At 42.0% G+C, this 20,417-nt stretch overlaps 1 protein-coding gene across 1 annotated transcript in view; it reads right to left on the bottom strand.

Moving 5' to 3' along the window:
* COL11A1 (collagen type XI alpha 1 chain) overlaps positions 1-20,417 on the bottom strand; it is a 140,701-nt gene that overhangs the window by 63,099 nt on the left and 57,185 nt on the right. Inside the window, exons 15-30 of the mRNA XM_036344132.1 lie at positions 19,032-19,085; positions 17,617-17,670; positions 17,441-17,494; positions 17,113-17,166; positions 15,809-15,862; positions 15,648-15,692; positions 14,314-14,367; positions 13,664-13,708; positions 13,375-13,428; positions 12,666-12,710; positions 10,746-10,799; positions 9,521-9,565; positions 8,334-8,387; positions 8,209-8,253; positions 2,852-2,905; positions 1,206-1,313 (exon numbers count right to left, since the gene is read on the bottom strand). Of these exons, the coding sequence (XP_036200025.1) occupies positions 1,206-1,313; positions 2,852-2,905; positions 8,209-8,253; positions 8,334-8,387; positions 9,521-9,565; positions 10,746-10,799; positions 12,666-12,710; positions 13,375-13,428; positions 13,664-13,708; positions 14,314-14,367; positions 15,648-15,692; positions 15,809-15,862; positions 17,113-17,166; positions 17,441-17,494; positions 17,617-17,670; positions 19,032-19,085 (873 nt within the window). The remainder of the gene's footprint in view (positions 1-1,205; positions 1,314-2,851; positions 2,906-8,208; positions 8,254-8,333; positions 8,388-9,520; positions 9,566-10,745; positions 10,800-12,665; positions 12,711-13,374; positions 13,429-13,663; positions 13,709-14,313; positions 14,368-15,647; positions 15,693-15,808; positions 15,863-17,112; positions 17,167-17,440; positions 17,495-17,616; positions 17,671-19,031; positions 19,086-20,417) is intronic.

Raw genomic sequence — 20,417 nt, 5'->3', positions numbered from 1 at the left:
GCCACACTTTCATTCTCTGTCTTCATCTGAAGAGGAAAAAGGATGCTTCAGACATGTTTCCCATGTGCCCACGGTCACGCCCTCCCCTGTGCTGCCCGAGTGACAGGCCCTCCCTGGGACACAGAGCCCGGGTATGTGAGGGCTGGGAGCCTTGGTGGGCTGGTCCCCGGAGTAAAGAAAACACCCAAGCTCCTCAGCACTCCACGTCACTGAAGGGTGGGTGATGTCGATTAGAAAGTTCAGCCTTTTGATAAAAGTATTTCGTTCTCACAGTAAATATAAAGCCAGCATTCACAAGTTCTTTACCCTTTTCTCACTGAATAAGTAAAGTTAAATAACTATATTAAGAAATTCTTCCCCAATTTTGAGCAGTTTCTTCTTTTTTTCTCTCAAGTATCTGCATCAATAAATATACACAGGTTGCAAGTTAGAGCTAAGCAATGGTTTCTGTGGGGTGTTAACTCCTGCAGGTGGTCGCTTATATAGTATATGCAACTATGTTGTTCTCATGCGATGAGGTTACATCTCCATGTAAAAAGTGCTAAAACCAACAGATAAATAACAGTGGTGTTACAAATACTTGGAGAATGAAAATGCTATACTAACCAAAAATGGCCTCCCTGGAAAACCATTAACTTAAAAATCATAGATGGAGAGGAAACTAAATTAAATAGATGAATAAAAGGTGTCTGTGGAATTTTACTGTGATTCATTTTTCTTAAGATCTTATGAAAGGGCACTTTATGAAATATGTGCCCAAGTCTTAAACATTAGACACACATAGCATCAGTCTTTCATATGTACGTTTAGACAAAATAAAAACAAGTCTAAGTTACTATGTCCTACGTTAAAAGACGAGCAGTACTTAATGAATGGGGTATTTTACTAGATGAATCCAGGTAAAAAGTTAGGATTATAGTTCTGACCTTTCCATTATAGACTGAACTAAAGAGTGGTCTGATTGCAGGTCAGCCCTGCACAGATGGACAACAGGCAGACAAGCCCTGAGGGCACTCGGCGATGTTTGCAGAGAATGAAATCACCTAGCAACGCGTTCCTGTCGCTAAGCGGCTCGCAACTATGTATGGATGTGCTTGAATTTAACAGGATCCTCTAGACTCCCGACCCGGGTCATTAAAAGCACTTGTCAGTGACACGGAGCATTTTCTTCAAGGGCATCTGTGGACGGAGAGTTGCTCACTGACCTTCTCTCCTGCTTGACCAGAAGGACCGGGGTCCCCAGTGGGACCTGCTCGACCTTTGGGGCCTTCGGGGCCATCTTCTCCTCTTGGACCTAATTGACCAACTTCTCCCTGAAACGCAGAGTAACAGCATTTTTGAAACTTAAAATAGATTGGAGATTGAATGGCAGAGATTATCGCCTATCAGAACGTCATCTTCTTCACCTCCTGGCCTGTTTGCTCATGCTTTATCTATGATAATGAGGCTTGAACGTGTTGGTCGTTAATTAACAAACAACTGATATAGTTTGACACTGGACAACCTACAGAAGCCCATGCTACTGTGTATCATATTAAATTAATGTTAATGCATCTGTGTTTCAGAATGAAAGAGAAAAATAAGAATCAAGATTAAATAATAATAGGGTGGTAGGAGATGCCAGCCCCATTATACCACTTTGTCATAACAATTATTTTGACCTAAAGGCAATTGAGAAGCTGATATATGCAATAAAAGATGGTATGCCATACAACTGTACACTTGAAACCTATATGATTTTTTAACCAGTTTTCCCCTAATAAGTTTCATTTTTTTAAAAAATTCTCTGCCTGCTCCTTAATTGCCTAAAATAAAGACTTAAATTTGCAAAGGCGTCCTTCCTCCCCTTACAACCAGAAAGGACAGGAGGTAATCACTGGAGACAATGAGTCCTTTATCTACCTGGAGCCAGAAGCAGACAGGAGGGGTTTCTACAACATATTTTACTAAAGAGCTGTTCATGTCTCTTTTATGTGCTTCCAACTATCTGCAGTCCCAGGAACTCAAAGTCCTCTTCCTGTGTCTCCTCACTTCTCTAAAAATGTATTGTTCCTTTTCTAAATGCTATCTAAGCCAAAGTTCTAACCACCCCTTTGAGCTACTACTAGTCATCACTGAGTGCTCCCAGGTGTAAACATGATGCACCAGCTAGCAAACTTCTTATTTTCTCTTGTTAATCCCTCTACTGTCAGTCTGATTTTAAAGGGCTCCAGTCAGAGAACCTAGCAGGAGAGTAGGAAAAAATACTTGTTCCTCTCTGACAATAGCAACTTTGGAAATCACTGTGTGGAATATTTTAAAAAGTTCTCCATTTTAGACGTGGTTTTCATCTGCACTGGGTACTAGGATATGAAAGGTGCAGCCACCATCCTGGGAACAGGCTTTATATGAACTTTAGGGAACCAAATGTTCTACAGTTTGCTTCTTTTTCAGATTGATTAGGTACTATTATGTTAGTTATTAAATAAATCTTCCCAATAAAATGTTAATTTACTTCAGGCGACTCACATTTTTGTTTGTTTTCTAGACATTCATTATCAAAAAAAAGGGGTTTTTTTAGTCAAAAATTCAAAACCACCATATAATACAAATTCATACAAGTTGCGGGTATAGGTTCCAGGCAGCATAGCTCACTACATACAACTAAATTGAGAATAAATCCATTATGTTACTTCTTTCAAGCAATTTTATCATCAATTTTTAAAAATGTCTATAAATATGGAAATTTAATAGAACACCTAAAAGACAATTGATTATATTATCTTCACAAAGATTACAACACCTAACTTTTATATAAAAACCACTCATGCACATAATTGTATGTACTAATGGAAATTTTCTTTTCACTTACTCTGTCACCTTTAAGACCCATGTCACCTTTGAATCCTGGGAAACCATCTTCACCCTAAAATACAAGTAATAAAACAAGTGTTTGAATATAAAATATGGCTAAGTACAATGTAAATACTGATAATTAGGGAAAATTCTTCTGAGAAATGTGTATCCTAGTTGTAAAACTTCCTCCTCCCTATTCTAACCCTATGCCCAGTATCCTTCCATTTTCCCATAATTAATAAAATCATCAAATAATTTTCTAAGTTAATAAAATACATAAAATAATTTTTAAATTTTGGAAATATTTTACAAATGTGTCCATTAAATTTTCTCTATCTTATGGAGTATATAACCATTCTCTATGACAACATGTATTCTGTGCTACTTGAAGAAAAAGTAAATATTTATATAATTATAATTTAAAAACTTTGGATTATCTAAAACAATGTCTTTACCCTCCATTTCTAATTTCTACTGAATAATTCCGTATTATGCATTTTGTAGCACGAGCTTTAGACAAATGCTTTCCAGCTCAACCTGTTCTCTAATCGCCTCTTTTCAGGTGGAGAGTAAGCAAATCAATATTCCCCTTTTTCTGTAAACACAGATTGTTCACTGACGCATCATATGCACAGACCAGTGTTGCTGAAATGCGGGCATCCTTTAGCCAAGACGGGAGAAATTTTGGCTATAAAAATATGTCCTACCATTCTTTAGTGAACTCTAAACTTTTAAGAAGCATCACAACCTAATCCTCTCCTAATTTCAGGAAAAAGGTTAAATTCTGAATGAATCATTATTCATATATTTAAAACATTAATTGAGCAATTACTCCTTTCAGAGTACTGTGGAGTACGTTGACGTTTTTATTTTACCAATAAAACGAAGGTATAATATTTGGGCTAATTTTGGTACAGATGGAGTAACATGGTTGTTTGGAGAAAAGATGTGCTGGTGAAGATGATGATGATGGTGGTGGTGGTGAAGATGATGATGATGGTGGTTTTGTTAGAGGATCCCAGGGGAGGAATAGGGAAACTGAGACAGGAAAGTTCAAACAAGGCCAAACAGCCTGGGCAATGTGCAGCCAGCTTGTAGCTAACCAGCCATTACCTTCCCCAGCCAAGGTCACAGAACAAATGGTTAAAAGCCTCCCTAAGGAGAGAATGCAGGGGGGGGAGGGGCATTTTTACTCCCTGAAAGAAGCCAGCAGCCTCAGGTTTGGCAAGATAGAGTTGCCAGGTGCTTCTCATGAGTTCTGGAAAGGCCACAGCAAAGTAAAAAAAAGACCCTGAGAATTAATCTGCACCAAACAGTCAGCAGAGGAGTTCTGAAGCCACAGACGGGAGGTGTCTACCGCCTCGGACCCCCACCCAACTGCTCTCCAGTTTAGCTGAGAGCCGTCTGCGCTTCCCGCCAGGTGTAGAGGTTTGCTTGCTTTGCTTCTGCTTTTTTCAATAAAGGTGCACGCTTTAATCGCTTTAATCAGTTGGCTTTTCACAACGCAGTCAAGGTCTCTCGTATGAATTCATTACATGAGAAGCGCCCTGGCGGGGGCCTGTCCTGTCCGGGGACACCCCTCCCGTGGGTGAGCGGGGCCCACAACAGATTTGAGGCAAAAAGGGACTGGAGAAGGGGCGGCTGATAGCTTCCTGAGTAGAGAATCGGTTCGACTTGCTGGTTTGAAAAAAGGCCATTTCAAGGCAGTACGAGAACACGGATGTACTTCCGCGTCCTGCTGCCACATGCCCTCTCTCAACCACAAAGCTGGGCAAATCCAGTTTTACCTTCCTCCAGCGGGTGCACGTGCCTAACCATGCCCAGGATCACCCCCCCCCCCCCCCCCCCCCACACACACACACGTGAGCTAGATCCTGTCCAGCTGGCTCTCACCTTTGGTCTTGAATCTCCGCACTCCCCCACCCAACACTGGGACCTGGGGTCTAGAAACTGAATGATCTGCTTTTCCATTCGTCATCCCGCTTTGGTTACGGCTCACACACACTGCAAATCACCTTCTCCGTCCACCGGGGGACACGCTGCCCGCCCTCCCTCCCTCCCTCCCTATACCGACTGCATGTATTACAAGTTACTAAGCTCCAAGGCACAGACATGCTAAGGACAGACACGCGGGAAGGACGCAGCGGACTCTCCGCGCCCGGCACCGGCTCTGCGGCTCAGAGGCAGCCGCGCTCCAACCAAGCAGCAGCAGAGCAGCCCTGAGAGCCCGGCACGCAGCGCAATGGGAACAAACCCAACATTTTCCCTCACCGACTTGCAACCGAAACACCCTGCCCCCCAACACCCCCTTTACCGTCTGCAAACGAAACAGAAAAACAAAACAGAACAAGATAAAGAGGAGCCTTGGGCCGCCTGGGAAGAAGCGCACCATGTCACAGCACCTGTTTGTAGGAGCACCGCTGGCCTTGGCAAAAAGAAAAGCCCTTTTCCTGGGTGTTTTCTCCTCGTAGAGAGCGAGTAACATTTACAACAACACGCACAGCGGCAGCGTGGCGACGGGTGTTAATTCTGGACCGAGGCAAACGGCCTGCCCCCAGGTAACGCTAACAACCGTGATGCCAGTGACCCAACCTCTCTCCGACTGCTCAGCACACGCCAGCTCATCCTGCAGGTCCCCAGGTGCCCCCCCTCAGTTTCCAAATACAGAAACCCACGCGGAAATCATGTCTCTACACAATCATGTCAAGCTCAGTCCCCGAGGCTGCCATGCGTGTTCCAGGGCCATCTCCCCCCAGAACTCACCTCTCTTCCCGAACTCACCTCTCTGCCCGAACTGGTATAACTGCCGCCCCCTCCATCCCGCTCTCGGCGGCTCACAGGTCTCGCTCGTCCCACTAAATGGTGAAAGCCTCGTGCCCCGTTAACCTCTGAAGCTCCAGGGCCCACTACATTCCTGACCCTCGGTGATCAGGAGCTTCAACAAGCCTTTTCCAAACGAACATGTGCAGGCCGCCCTGCCTCGGCGTGGCCTTGGCGAGCTCTGCTAAGGCCCAGGAAACAGCAGGTCATGCTGGTCTAAGAGACCTGAACCTGGGAAAGGGATCCAATCTGGTATCTGCCCAAAGCTAAGGGTTCTGATGGTGCAGACGGTTCCTTTAAGACAGAAGCTGCCGTTCCCAACGTCCCCGCCAGAGAATCACCTGTGGAATTAGGGCTCTCCCTGCCCACATGCCACTGGGCAAGCAGGCCCTTGGGAACGACCACGTGACCTCCCACTGACCACTGTCTCCATCAGCTTTCCCCAGGAAGCCCGGGAGCCACCCCGGGGCCGAGTTTCCTGGAGAAAGGCTGCCTCCGGGCTCCCCATCAGGGGCCAGGCTGCGGTTCCGTCCAGGCAGGGCTGGTGTGGGTTTCGTTGTGTGTTTTTAAGAGACCTGGATGCTGTTCGTCTCACCTGTGCTTTCCCTATGTTCACAAGTAGAGATGCAAATGAGATGACTGGAATTCTTGGGTATCCATACAATAAATGGCTTTTTTAAAGCAAAGGGCACTATCAAATTCTGAGATTTCCAGTCCTAAAATGGTCAGGTCTGAATTAATCTTAAACACAAAAACCCCAGAGTTTTAGATGATGTGTAAAGGAGGAATTCACCCAGCCCCCAGGAAAAACATCTGAGTCTAAACAATAGCGGTTTTTAATTCTTGCCTCTTGACCTTTGGTTAACAGTGAATGTTGTTGTACGTAAAAGGAAAATGGTTTTGACTTCCTTTTTTATCTCTTATGAGAGAAATGGTTGATTATAATACATACTCAGAAAAAAAGTAATTAATATACATTAGGATTCATTAGGATTTAATGGTTCTTTACAAAGTTCTAAACTAAGAAGAATTCTTATCATTATAAAAAAGTTTTCAAAATTTAATTAAATCTAGGTAATACACAACTAAATTAATATATGGTATGAATAAGAGATAGCAAAAAAAAGTGCCTTAGAGATTTGTTTGGACAGTATTCAGTCTCATTTTACAGACTTAGAATAAGGGAAAGTGACCAATCTAAGTTGACATGTGTGGTTACTACAACTAGAATCAGAACTCAGAACTTTCAACTCCAAGTTTACAATAGTAATCCTTTTCCTAGAGGTCTATTTGTTTCTTCTCAGACCATACAATAATCTCAAATTATCTTCCTGCATATAAGCAATATACCTTTATTTTTTTCCTGAGTAGACTTCTCACAGATAACGCATCATCTATCATTTTAAAATATATATTTAACAGCTAGTAGCTCCATTTTGAAAAGGAAATGTATTTTAATAAACACTTTATAATTATTCAAAGTGTGTGTGTACATTTTGGGGAACACCTTATAGTTGCATACCTTGGCAATGCCTCCGTAAGTTACCTGTTTTATTTTTTTCAGAAAACTAAATTATAATGGATGTAATAAGTCCATCTCCTGTTATTTATTCCTTAGTGATATCAAATCCACTCAAAGTACTGTTGATAAAATTATGAGTAAGGGAATGAAAAGTCAAGTTGAAAACAACATTGATATTCCATATATTTCTCACCAAATCTACCAACATTTGATAAGGAACCCCATATTTTTAAAAATATAATATTGTAGTAAGAAAACTCAATACTGACTCTGAGTGGTATCATTCAGTTTCAGCATAAGTGTTGAAGGATTTGGGGGGGGGGGCGGGGGGAGGAGCTCTACACTTATATTAAACATTTATATTTTTAAAATTTCAATGTTAGGTTCTTTGTCTAAAGACAATTAAGCTATAAATGTTCTATAGAAGATTCCACATTCTTTACTCCACCTCTGCCTGGTTTTAATCTTTATTTCCTTCTCTTTAATATTTCATCTTTAATTCTTTCTAACCTTTATTTCTGTCTCCTTAATACTCAATCTTTCATTCCTCCTGGTTTTAATCTTTATTTCCTTCTCACTAATTCTTGTGCTGTGCAAACACTACCACACAGGGAGTCTTTCTCTTCCCCCAAGTGCTTTTCACTTTCATCTTTTGCACTGAGTTTCAATGTATGAATTTGGGGGATTTTAGTCGAGAAATAAACACTCCTCTGTTATGCATACAATATTGAACAACCCCTGCAGAAAATATATTTTCTAAAGGCCAATCTTATGATTTAGAAAAGTTAAATAAATACACGTAAGGAAAAAAGGAATGCATCTTGTTTCTCTTCTGTAATTCAGTCCTCACTCCAGGTTATAAGAATATATATTTTTTAAGTTTTCAGAATACAAAGTATAAAATTATATTTGCATTTTGGGGACATAAGAAATCACAATATACTATTTGGCCAACAGAATATCTTAAGTGAATTTACATTTTTGATATAATGGATATAGTAACTGAAACCACTAAGTAAATTATAATTTACCTTTTCACCTTTAGAGCCCTTGAGACCTCTGACACCGTCTGCTCCCTGTGGAATAAATTAGAAAAAGTAAATGACTATACTATTTTACATTGAAATTAAGGGATGTGGGAAAAAACAGCATTTACCTTCACTCCTCTGGGGCCGGGATAGCCAATAGGCCCCTGTGGGCCAGGCGGACCCTGAAACACACCCATTGGAAATTAAATAAGGAAACATTCCGAGCACTGCTTATGTTATAATTTACCAGATAATCTACAAGAATATGCTCTTTTCCACCACTGACATCGATTTCTTGGGTAGTTTTATTTCTAAAGTCAGAAATGATAAATAAACCATGTGACTAGCCCTACTTATCCCAAACGTATCATGTCATATATTCATGCTAAAAATAAGATAAAATTGTATGTGAAGTGATGTAATAATTGTATAATTAATAACTAATTTTATAAACCTGAAAAAAAATCTGATGTCCTCAGTGGCTACAATAGACAATTACAGATTAACCAAGAGGATCAATAATTTCTAACCAACAACTCTGTATAAATGTGTAGCGTTCACATCATTAAGAATATGATCAAAATGATGTCTTTTCCACAGCTGGTTCCATGGCACCAGTTTACATAAAGGAAACAATATGTTATATATAATATACAATTTCTGCAGGAATGCTGAGTATTTTAATAAGAATCCAAAACTAACAACTCTAAATAAGAATGATCCTGCCCTTGCTACTATAACCCAAAACAGTATTAACACTGAATAAGTCTTATTTAGGTATTTTGATAATTGTTGCTCTTACAGTCCATCTCTGCTTAAGGGTTGCCAGAAAGTATTAAGTGATGATGAAGTTTGAGTGACATAAACAGTGTAACAATATTCAGTCATTCTAGTCCAAGTTCACTATCATAATTCATGGTCATTTACTCCACATTTACTACATATGCAGAAAGCGGATTTATTTCTGACCATGAGAACAATTTTAAAAAACAGAAAATGCAGTCTAACAAACGGGCTAATACAACACTAAAAGTTACCTAATATGTATCTGTTTATTATATCCTAAACAAAAACAATTCTAGGAACATGCCATATTTAAATGGTAGCAAACATTCTTTTGGAAATGAAGACATGTTTACAGGTGGAGATGAATTAGTCTCTGGTCCTTATTTTCCAACAGTCATGTCCCTAAGCAATCATGCATCACACATGCATCACACATGCATCACACACGCATCACACATGCATCGCCGAGATGACGAGCGCAGGCATGTTCGGGGGGGGGGGTGCGTTTCCAGGAGGCTGTGTAACGTACCAGAGCACCCTTATCTCCAGACTGGCCTTCTTTCCCAGGGTGACCCTATTTAGCAAGAAGATGCACTGGTAAGACGCAAAGGAAAGGCAGTACACGATACTATTACATTTTATTTTCAAAATATTGAGATATTACTTGTTATGTTTCAAAACAAATGGAACATTTTGCATCCGTGTGCATGGCCTTAAATAACATTGAAAACTGTGGCATTTGGATAGATGCAAGTTTTTTTCAGCTACATAATATATTTGAGAGAGCTTGGGAAAAACACATAAGATGATACATATTATTATTCATCAGTAATTCAACCTCAGTGTCAATTCGTCTTACATAATTAGATTTCAATCTGACTTCTATTTTGCATATTGATCAATTAATCAGACATGCATCTTCAAAAGGGAACTAAGGCATGTGGGTGGGACCTTGAAAATGCAGCAAGCTCATAAATAATACTAATAGTGTCAATAATCAAGTTATTGAAAATTAATAAATAAAAACGTGCAGCTCCATCACCATTATAATCAATAAACACAAATAGAGGCTGAAAGAAAAATGTACCATAGCTCTGAGTGAGAAGCTGTAATATACAGAGACGGAAGAACATCTGACTTTGGGTGGTGGGCAGACAGGGCAATGTACAGACCCTGTCTCATAGAGACCCACACCTGAGCCTATACGATCCTATTAACCAATGTCTCCCAATACATTTAATTTAAAAAAAAAAAAGAGGTTTGAAGAGGAAAAAAAAAGCATCAATAACAAATTCTTAAGAATAACAACTGTAGAGATTACAGAATTACATTACTGATTGCTATGCAATAAACATTGCAATATTTTTTAGAAAAGGAGGGACTCCCTGGAAATGAAGGAATGGTGAGGAAGCCCACCCGGCCTCCTCTGAAAAGGAAGACAGGATGCAGGTGCTTTCTGTGGAAAGGAAGGGACGCCGTGAAGAAAGGTGTGACTGTGGCAAGGCTCAGAGCCTGCGGCAGAAAGGGCGTGGTGAGCCATGTGAGACTCTGAGCTGGGTCACCAGTTTCTCCAAAGACCACGGCAAACCAGTTAAGATGTTTGCCAGGGGAAGTGACACGGTGAAGGGTATTGGAGCTCCACGTTTAATTTCTGCCTCAGGCAGCTTGTATTCCTGAACTCATGAACCCCGTCAGGCACACGGGAAGCTGTCTGTGAAGATAACAGGTGTGGGGAGCAGGGAACTGTTACTCACAGGAGGGCCGTCAGCACCTGGGAGGCCCGCGAGCCCAGGTTTGCCTTGAGGTCCCTAACCAGACAGAAAGAGAATGTGTTAGTTTCAAAAGTGAAAATGAGGAAAAGGCTGACTTTGTACATAGGAATCTACTACTGATAAAATTCTTGAGTCACTGGTTTTTATACATAAGCCACACACACATAAATACTTTTGAACATATGATGTAGAAGAAATAGGACGTAGAGATAATTAAAACCAAACTCAGCAGATGTAAAAAGAAACATGCTAACTTCGGGCCTGCTTACTGATCCTAAATGTATCTCTTTATTTAATTTTTAAATTTTTTTAAAATTTATCTTTATTGACTGACAGGAGGCAGCTGATCAATGATTCTGTCTCATCATTGATGTTTCCATCTCTCTCTCCCTCTCCCAAATCAATAAAAAGGTATTTTTTTTAAATGAACAAGGATATAGCAGGAATGCTGGGTGGTGGACATAGCTGAGGGGTTTCCATTCGCAGTGTTTAGGAAAGCCATGGTATTCATGTAGACCAAGCATGTCAAATTCAACGGCTAACACGGGCCAAATACATGAGGCATATAGCCCAAGTCCTGTGAGTTTGACATGCTTAATAGACTGATAGTGAAGAGTTTTACAAGACCTGACTTAAATCTCTACCAAACAACAAAAGATGAAGGATAACCTTCAACTTGAAAAATTTGATTTTATAACTAAAGGTTAATAACATCTCTTTTGAAACTTTCAATCCCCTTCACTAATGTGCAAAGTCACTTTTAGTTGAGTAATTGAACATTATGTAAGAACTATTATAAAACACTATATTTTCAATGAAAGTATTTTGACTGTTACTGAAATTATCTTTTGCTATCAAGACAATGGTCTTATTTCTTAAGAACAAAATGTAGAGGTCTAGTGCAGACTATTCCCTTAATTATTACAGGTGTAATACTTCTATGTATGGCAAGGACCCTGTGGGCATTACTGCACGAATGCTTTGTTGTTGCTACATATTTAAGGGAACACTACAAATATTCGAACTCTCGTACTAGCCCTGGCGGGTAGCTCAGTTGGTTAGAGTGTCATCCCCATACACTATGGTTGTGGGTTCCATCCCTGATCAGGGCACATATAAGAATCAACCAGTGAGCGCATCAATGAGTGGGACAACAGATCAATGTTCCTCTCTCCATCTATCTACCTCCCTTCCTCTCTCTCAAACCAATTTAAAAGTTGATTGTGGCATAACTGTAAATTTACTAAAAATCATTGACTGTAGACTTAAAATGAATGCATTTTTATAGTATGAAATTATACTCCCATTAAAGCTATGTTTAAATTATATGTTCATAGAAATTAAAACTATATATAAGGGGGGAAGGCATTAGAAAGAGCAGCTGACAGTGCTGTGACTACAGGGGACAGAAAGCAGCACTTAGGAAATCTAGCAGAGACGATCAGAAGGAAAAGACATCACTTTAATTAAAGATTCATTCTTGTTTTGATCCAGGCATTGGGTTCTTAACAAGATCATTTGTCATTTGTATATAAGAAATGGTGGCAATGATAACTTCACCATTTTCCCTTAATCAGGTCTTGCCACAAACCCTTTGTCACAAGCAAACCTAATTACACTTCTTTAAATAATGAGAACGAAAAGGAGAATCAGAGAGAGAGAGAGAACACTGGCGCACACCAGTGCCGTCCTGAAATTAATAAGCTGAGCATGTCACATCTGGAAACTATCCAAATGGAAACCCTGAGAAATTTCCTACTTTCAGTTCGGGGACGCATGTACCCTCGTGGTTAAGCCCCAGATCAATTCCTTACGGCTGAGCCCCTGATATCTTATCAATAACCCCCCTAAGGTTGACGCCCAAACCGCCCGCCAGGCATCACTAGCCCCACAGACACTCACTTTTTCCCCGGGAGGGCCGATGGGACCTTGCGGGCCCGGGAGACCCTGTGTGGAGAGAACGCATCCGAGCGTCAGGGTCACGTCGCAAGAGCACACGCGGCAGAACAGTAAGCGATCAGCCCTCTGTTCCGCAGGAAGGGAGGCAGCAGCATCTGCATCTGTCCCCTGCGTTCCCCGGAAAGTTCCGGAACGCTCTGAGCTACTCTGTGGGCACCGGGGCTCCCGCGGGTGTGGCTGACCTGCGGGCCTCCCCCGAGCACCGATGACTCGCGTTCCTCTTGCAGGAAAGAGGCCTCGGCACATTTGCTCCACGTTTCTGCTTTTAACTTACTTTTTCCGGTCACCGTTGACATTGAGTATGACCTTGCTTCAGCCCAGGTGGGCAGCGCAGGGGTCAGACAATCGCACACCCTTTACAGTGCCCCCCGCTATTCAGGTGCCCCCCTGGCCGCGAGCATGGTCTTACCGTGTGTCCATGGTGTCCCCTGGGCTGCACCTGACCCCCCTGTGACTGTCTGACTCCCTTCACCCTTTCCCCCCAGTCGCCCCACCTGCTCCCCTCCGCTCTTTTTTCTTTTTTCTTTTTTAGGGGGAAAGGGCTTCTCTTCCCACGCTCACACTGCGGAGTTCTGAGCTGGATGTGGAAATTCTGTGGCTGCGAAAAGACACCCCCTCACCCCACGGCCTCAGGAGCTGCCCCCTCACTCACCTGCGGCCCGGGGTTCCCCTGCTGACCCGGAGGCCCGGGCTCCCCCTGCGGACCCTGCGTAGGGAAATAGGCAGAGACTGTAACAGCCGTTTCAAATCACAGCTTTTTTTTTTCTTCTCAGTTGAAAAATAGCCCCACATCCAGCCCCCCTGTGGACGGTCTGGCCGCCGCGGCAGCTCGTGGCCTTAGCGGATGTGGGAAGAAACCTTCATTTCAGATCCGGCCGCAGCAGGAGTCTGCGAGCCCGGATTTCGCAGGGATGCGCTACTCACGGACATGTTCCACGTACCATGTTGCCTTTCGGTCCTTGGGGGCCGTCGATACCTGCGATGCCCTTCAATGAAAGAACAAAATGTGTGTGATGTCCATCAGCTTAGATGCCACCCGCACATCAGAGACTGGCCTCCTCCTGGCACCACCCCCTTGGCCCGGGGGGCTCAGATCAGTTCAGGACAGAATGGGGATGAGGAAGAAGGGGAGACCTGTGCTCGGGCATCTGTTCCCAGAGGGGAAACCCACCAGCAGCCCCCACTGTGCGCTAGGAACCTGATAGGAACATCACAGGAGATAAACCACAAGGAAGAGCTGCCTGACACTGACAAGCAGCGGGGCTGGCCTTGGAACATCTACGCTGTTATTGCTCATATTTAAGGGTTTGAGGTTACACTGCAAACATGGAAGCTCTTGTACTGGCCCTGGGCCGGTGGCTCAGTGGAGCTGTGGCCTCCCCATGTCACACCCCACGAGCTTTCCCTGGCAGCCTAGTGTGGCAGCCCCACCACGGCAGCCCCACCACGGCACCCCCACCACGGCAGCCATACTCACAGGCTGCCCCACCACGGCAGCCCCACCACAGCACCCCCACCACAGCACCCCCACCACGGCAGCCCCACCACAGCACCCCCACCACAGCACCCCCACCACGGCAGCCATACTCACAGGCTGCCCCACAGGTCCTGGCGTGCCCCGAGGCCCCAGCAAGCCCCGAGGGCCCTGGAAGGAAACAAAGGAAAGGCTCATCCTCCTAAGAAATGCGCCCCCAACAGGCCCCGCCTGGGAAGACACTGAATGTAATGCTCAGAGTAAAGAGACCCTACGTCGTCTCTGAACTCACGGAAAGTGGCATTTAAGCCCATTTTCCGTGACACATGGTCAGTGCTGATACTGACCCGGAAGCCAGAGTGAATGGCAGTGAGTCTTTGCTACAGAAACCACGTATCTTTGTTTCTGTAAATTTCCGTAGGAACCACTTGGGATATTTTTTAAATAAGAAACAGCTTAATGCTTTAAGTCTGTCACTGCCCGGTCCCTTCTGACCAGAATGGCAGCGCAGAATCAGATTAAACCTCGTGTTTCTGCTCCACATGGAGACGGGCCCGGTTCTCATCTGTTTTACTTTGGGGTTAAGTCCATCCTGAGAGCATATCCCCGGAGGGAAAGAAGCTCGGTAGCTATGTACACAGATGATAGAAACCATTTCCCCGAGATGTTTTAAAAATTCTTTTTGTTTAATCTTAATCAACTTTCCTCCTCTTCCCTGCCCCTCCTCCATCTGTTGGGGTTTCCTCCCTTTGAAAAGTCAACACAACAGCTCCCTGTTTCTCATAGTCTCTCAGCTCTCCTGCCTTTGAGCCAACGGGCGGTATAAGTGGCAAATCATTTCTATGTAAAAGTCCAGATAAAGCAGGAAACGAGAATCATTTTTCCCCCTAAATGGCTCCTTGCACAGAAAGAGTCATATTATCGTTTTAGGTTTACACAGACATCCCCTTCATGGGTGTAGGCCTGCCTCCAGTCTGGTTCTTTGATGAACTAGCGTTAGGTAAAGCTTCCCAATTCAGTTTTTTCACTCGTAAAATTCAGTGGAAGAAACTAGACTCTAGCATACTTTATTCTTTTATCTGGCATGCTGAGCACTTCATGCTGTAGTGTTTTTCCGGTAATAAGCTTCATTGATCCTAAATGCCCAAATAGATTCCAGAGCTATTACTGATATTTTTTAAAAAATGAAACAAAACAATGAAACAGCAACCAAAACCAGATAAGGGTTTTTGTCTGACAAGATGTTATATTTTACATGTCTTGTCTCTCCAGTGTCTGAGAACTGATAACAGAAAAGCACAATGTATCCTTTAATTATATTTTACATAATAATCACCTGGTTAATTAGGTAATTAATAGTCACCAGCCTAGTCATTGACATTAGGGGGGGCAGCCCCACTCACTATTCCTCCAAAACGGGGTGTAATTTACAAAGAACGCAAGTTGCTTACAGCTTCCCCTGGGAGACCCCGTGGTCCGATTTCTCCGTCTTCCCCCTATCATTGCAGAATGAGTGGGAGGAAAGCACCATTAGACAATGTGTCATTTCTACGTGATCTGTTCTCTTATGTCTAATTGTAAACATTTCCATAAAAAATAAAGTTGCATGTACCCTCATTCCGTCTTCGCCAGGAGGGCCGGGAGGGCCTTGGGGACCGCGTTCACCCTAGTAAATCAACACAAATGCAATTCGAATATGAAATAAAGTAGACGGTTTAGAGGTCTGTTCTGCAGCTCTCCTACCAACGGAACAGAGCCTTCGGCAGGCGGCCTTCGCTTCAGTGCCCTCCTCAGAGCACCTCACAGGCAAACCATCACTTCACATGAACTGGTGTCGCTTTAGTATGCTAGGGAAATAGTCCCTTGGTTTTCCAAACAAAAAGGTTTAAATTAAACCCTCAAAATAATTTCCAGATGTGGAATTATTATAAGGTAAACCGTTAAAATATTATTTTGCTGAAAATTATTTCAAACATGGATGCACTTTGGTGATTTTAATTTCCTTTAAAATTTTTCTGCTTCTAAAACAATTCATATTAAATCAGCACAACTCTAGAATACTAAAGGAATTTGGGATTTTTTTTTTTAAAGCAAAACTATGTATTTCTCTTGACATGTGGTATGCATACATTATCTTGCTAGTCAACCTTCCTTCCTTCCTTTCTTCCTTCCTCTTTTCTTTCTTTATTTCCTTCTTTCTTTTTAAAATATATTCTCCAATTTACCTAAAGGTTATGCTACCTTCATTCTTAACTTCTAGAAAAGAAAAATGTAAAGATCCAAAACTGATTCTTTTTTTGAGAGAGAGACTGACTGCTTAATATCCCCCTAAAAATACCTCCTGGATTGCTGTTCACAGTGGTGTTTATTTAGCCCTACCCAGTGATAAGCCCCTGCATTGGAATGCACGGTTATATTATAGCAAAGAAATAGCTGTGGTGTCTCTGTCTGCCAGAAGCCTCTCATTTAGTGTAATAAAAGAGTGTCCAGTACATTGTTATACTAATAACAGATTGCCCACTAATGTCTTCTTTTGAGTATATTTCTACAAGTGGAAAATGTAAGGCTAAAAGAAAGATTAAGGCAATTATAAGAAAAATGGAAGGTAAAATTAAATCCCTAAATTATTGTTCTTCTATAATTATATTTTCTACATACATGTAAATAAAAATTCCATCTCAACTTATATTTATATAAAATGAGTATTTTAAAATCTAAAAACAAAGAACTTATATTAATACTGCATGTATAATTCTACCTATCTTTCTTTAAGTATCAAGTAGGCGTCGTGACTTACTAACTGGATTTACAAATATTAAATTTTCTTCTAATTTCCTAGAGTTTATCAATTCTAAAGTATTTCCTAATATTCTTGTATTATCTCTATATAAATAGTAACAGAATGGTATATCTTACCCTGTGACCTTTGTCACCTGGCAGACCTGGAAGTCCATCAAATCCTCGATCCCCCTATAAAATCATCATCATCAACAACATTATCATCATCATCATCATCATCATCTAACATCATCAGCACTACAATCTTCATCATCACTATCATCACCATTACCACCACTACCACCACCACCACCACCACCATCATCATCACATTTTCAGTTTCATTCTGTGGGATAATTTCACTGTGACATAATCTTTTATATCAAGAAAGATATTTTAAAACACAAAATTTTGAGAGCTGCACTGACATACAGGATCTGAATATATAAACAGCTGAGCTCCTGACCTTTGACCCAGGTTCTCCTGGCATTCCTCTTCCTCCATCAGCACCTGGACGACCCTGATAATGCCAAGAACATGATTAACCAAAAGCTAGTATTTTCCGACGAGCACAGAGGAAAGTACGACAAAAGAGCCGATGACTTCAGAATCCCTCAAAATACCCACGGAAGCCAGCCTTACCCTTTTGCCAGGCTTCCCCGTTGGACCAGGCGGCCCTTGGACACCACGAGGACCCTGTACCAAAACATGGCAATTAACTCATTTTCTAACATTCCTGACCAATAAACTCAATCACATTGACAGACATGCTTTTAGGAGTTTATACCCAATTAACTTTACCTTAATCATTTTCTGAATTGATACCTTTTTCTCTTTATTTTATGTCTTAATCGGTTTAACACAAGAAAGTCAGTTCTTATGCAAAAGTCCAGATAAACTAAGACAAGTGAATCAATTTTTCTAAATAACTTCTTGCAGAAAAGAGTCATATTATTCTATTAAGTTTATAGAAGCATGCACCTTCATTTAAACAAAAGGAACACAGTAATATTTTAAACTTTTTAAAAATCCTTATTCATTTTTTTTCCCCTCAAAACCTGAGGGTTTTGTATTTCACTGGACTTAAAACACCCCTAACCCATCCATCTCACTCCTCTTTTGTTTCTGACACCTTTCCCTTCATTCCTGGCAGTTCCTCTTAGGTAGTCTTTTATTTCATTTATCACACCGGGTTATAATTGCCTATTTTTCACAGTTGACTCTCCCATTGAGTTAACTGTTGCAGTTTTGGACTAAATCTGTCTTTTTCTCCTTTATCTTCTTCCAACTCAGCGCCGTGCCTAGCACAGGTTTTTTCAATCATCCGTAGAATGCTGGCGGACGCCTGGCAATCCCTAATGCAAGTGACTGACTGGCACCAAGCCATGCCAAGCAGAGTGAAGGCTGAAGATGCCCAATGTGTTTCTCTCCTGAATCAGTACAATGCAATGTTGTATCTACATATGAAGTCTCCCGTGGAGATCGATACACGTTTTTTAAAATAAAATTACACAACTAATCATAGATCAAATGCAGTTCCAGTATAAATATTACACAGGCTTTTATATTTAACTAACTATAAATAATTAAAGTTAATTTAAACAGTATGCATATCATCTGGTAGAAAATGTAGCACATTTGAAATGACAAATAATTTTATGATCACTGTAAAATACTGATTATAAAAAGTATAAAGTTAAGGGTGTCTAATACTTAGAGGTTAAGAGAATGCAGCTTTTAAAAAATCATTGCAGAGAGAGGGCCCTACCCTGTCTGTACCCAGCTGGCAGGCAAGGGGCAATTAACAGCAGGACAAATCTTGTTAGTTTTCAATGAATATGATCATTTGAGTGTGCATCTCTTATTTGCTCAAATTAATCAAGTCATTGGCAGTCAACTGGCCACTAAGGATTTCTCAGTGAAATGAGATGATGTGAGCTTCAAGGTAGTGTCAGTAATTTCTTTCCTCATAAAACAAGTGGCAGACACTCCCATTATCCTACTTGACGACAACAACAAAAGGCAAAAATGAAAGAAGTGACATAAATTGTTTTTACCTGAGGACCTGGGTCACCACTCTCCCCTTTGGCCCCCGATGAACCAGGCCCCCCCTGGAGAGAAAAGTGAGGATGCAGTCATTTAACTGGGCAATTCCCTACCCACTCTTCTCCCACCATTGTCACCTGAGATGACTAAACATTACTCAAAATGTACTTCATCCAATTAGTGTGATTGTATTAATAGGATAACATTTCCAAGTCCTTTGAAATGCATCTCCTCTCAGACTGTATTCCAGGGTGAGCTCCACTGAAAAGCCTATTTTAGGCATAACTACACAGAAGCCAATTTCATGAAATCACAGGGAAATTGTCCTTAATGTGTGCACCATCGGAGCACTGACGATGACACACAGGCGTCACTTATCATCACACTTACATGTGCCCCCGGGCACCACGCTCTCACTGCGTCGGGGGTGTGCTGAGTGCGCTCAGGCAGCCAGGACCAGGCAGACAGCTCTTGCTTTTACCCTCAGACGTTTACCAGACACCGCATTCTACAGCAACAGCACGTCAAGAACAGAGGCTACTGCTATCACCGCAACTGTCCCGGAATAATGCCAATGCCTGTTCTTCTCAGATTGGTCTGTGCTTTTCCTCCGAGAACAAGCCCTTGTGACAAACACCTCTTACCAACATGTACAGAATGCACAAAGTGCAACAAAAGCCTGGCACGTTAACTGCAAAAATAGAAAAGCACTTTATAAAGGTCCTGTGAGTTTTCGACATAAATACTAGGCACCCCTTTTAAAAGCACTCATTGGGCCTCTCGCTAATGACCCACTGGGCCGTCAAGAAACGGTAAAGTAGCCCCGCCGGCGTGGCTCAGTGGCTGAGCATCGACCTATGAACCAGGAGGTCAGGGTTCGATTCTCGGTCAGGGCACGTGCCCCGGTTGTGGGCTCGATCGATCCCCAGTGTGGGGTGTGCAGGAAGCAGCCAATCAATGATTCTCTCTCATCATTGATGTTTCTATCTCTTCCTTCTTCTCTGACATTGATAAAAATATCTTAAAAAAAAAAGAAAGGGCAAAGTAAAACCACCACTTTTGGGTGAAACTGCAGCATGCTCTGTGGTTTTGCTTCAATCCTGGTGTGTCAAGGTCACATCAATAACAAATAAAATAAACAATAAAGACTAGCTGGTCATCCCCCTAGAAAGGTTTAGAACATGACAACTGAACCTGGTGGTAATAGTTTCTTCATGCCACACAAATATACTTTGTGTGTCTAAGAAGTGAGGGGTTCATTTAAATCAAATTCCTATTCCATTAATAGTGCATTGAATCAAAGTAGGAAAAATTAAAATGCTGCTGTCTGAAAGTGTTAGCTTTCTAGCGCCTCCTGGTGGCTCCAACGTGAAATAACTACTCAGGACTCCTGAGAA

Source organism: Myotis myotis, unplaced genomic scaffold (genome assembly GCF_014108235.1).
Source record: "Myotis myotis isolate mMyoMyo1 unplaced genomic scaffold, mMyoMyo1.p scaffold_m19_p_18, whole genome shotgun sequence".
In the NCBI taxonomy this organism is placed as follows: domain Eukaryota; kingdom Metazoa; phylum Chordata; class Mammalia; order Chiroptera; family Vespertilionidae; genus Myotis; species Myotis myotis.
Note: the sequence above shows the minus strand (reverse complement) of the source record. Positions and strands in the feature narration are given on the sequence as shown.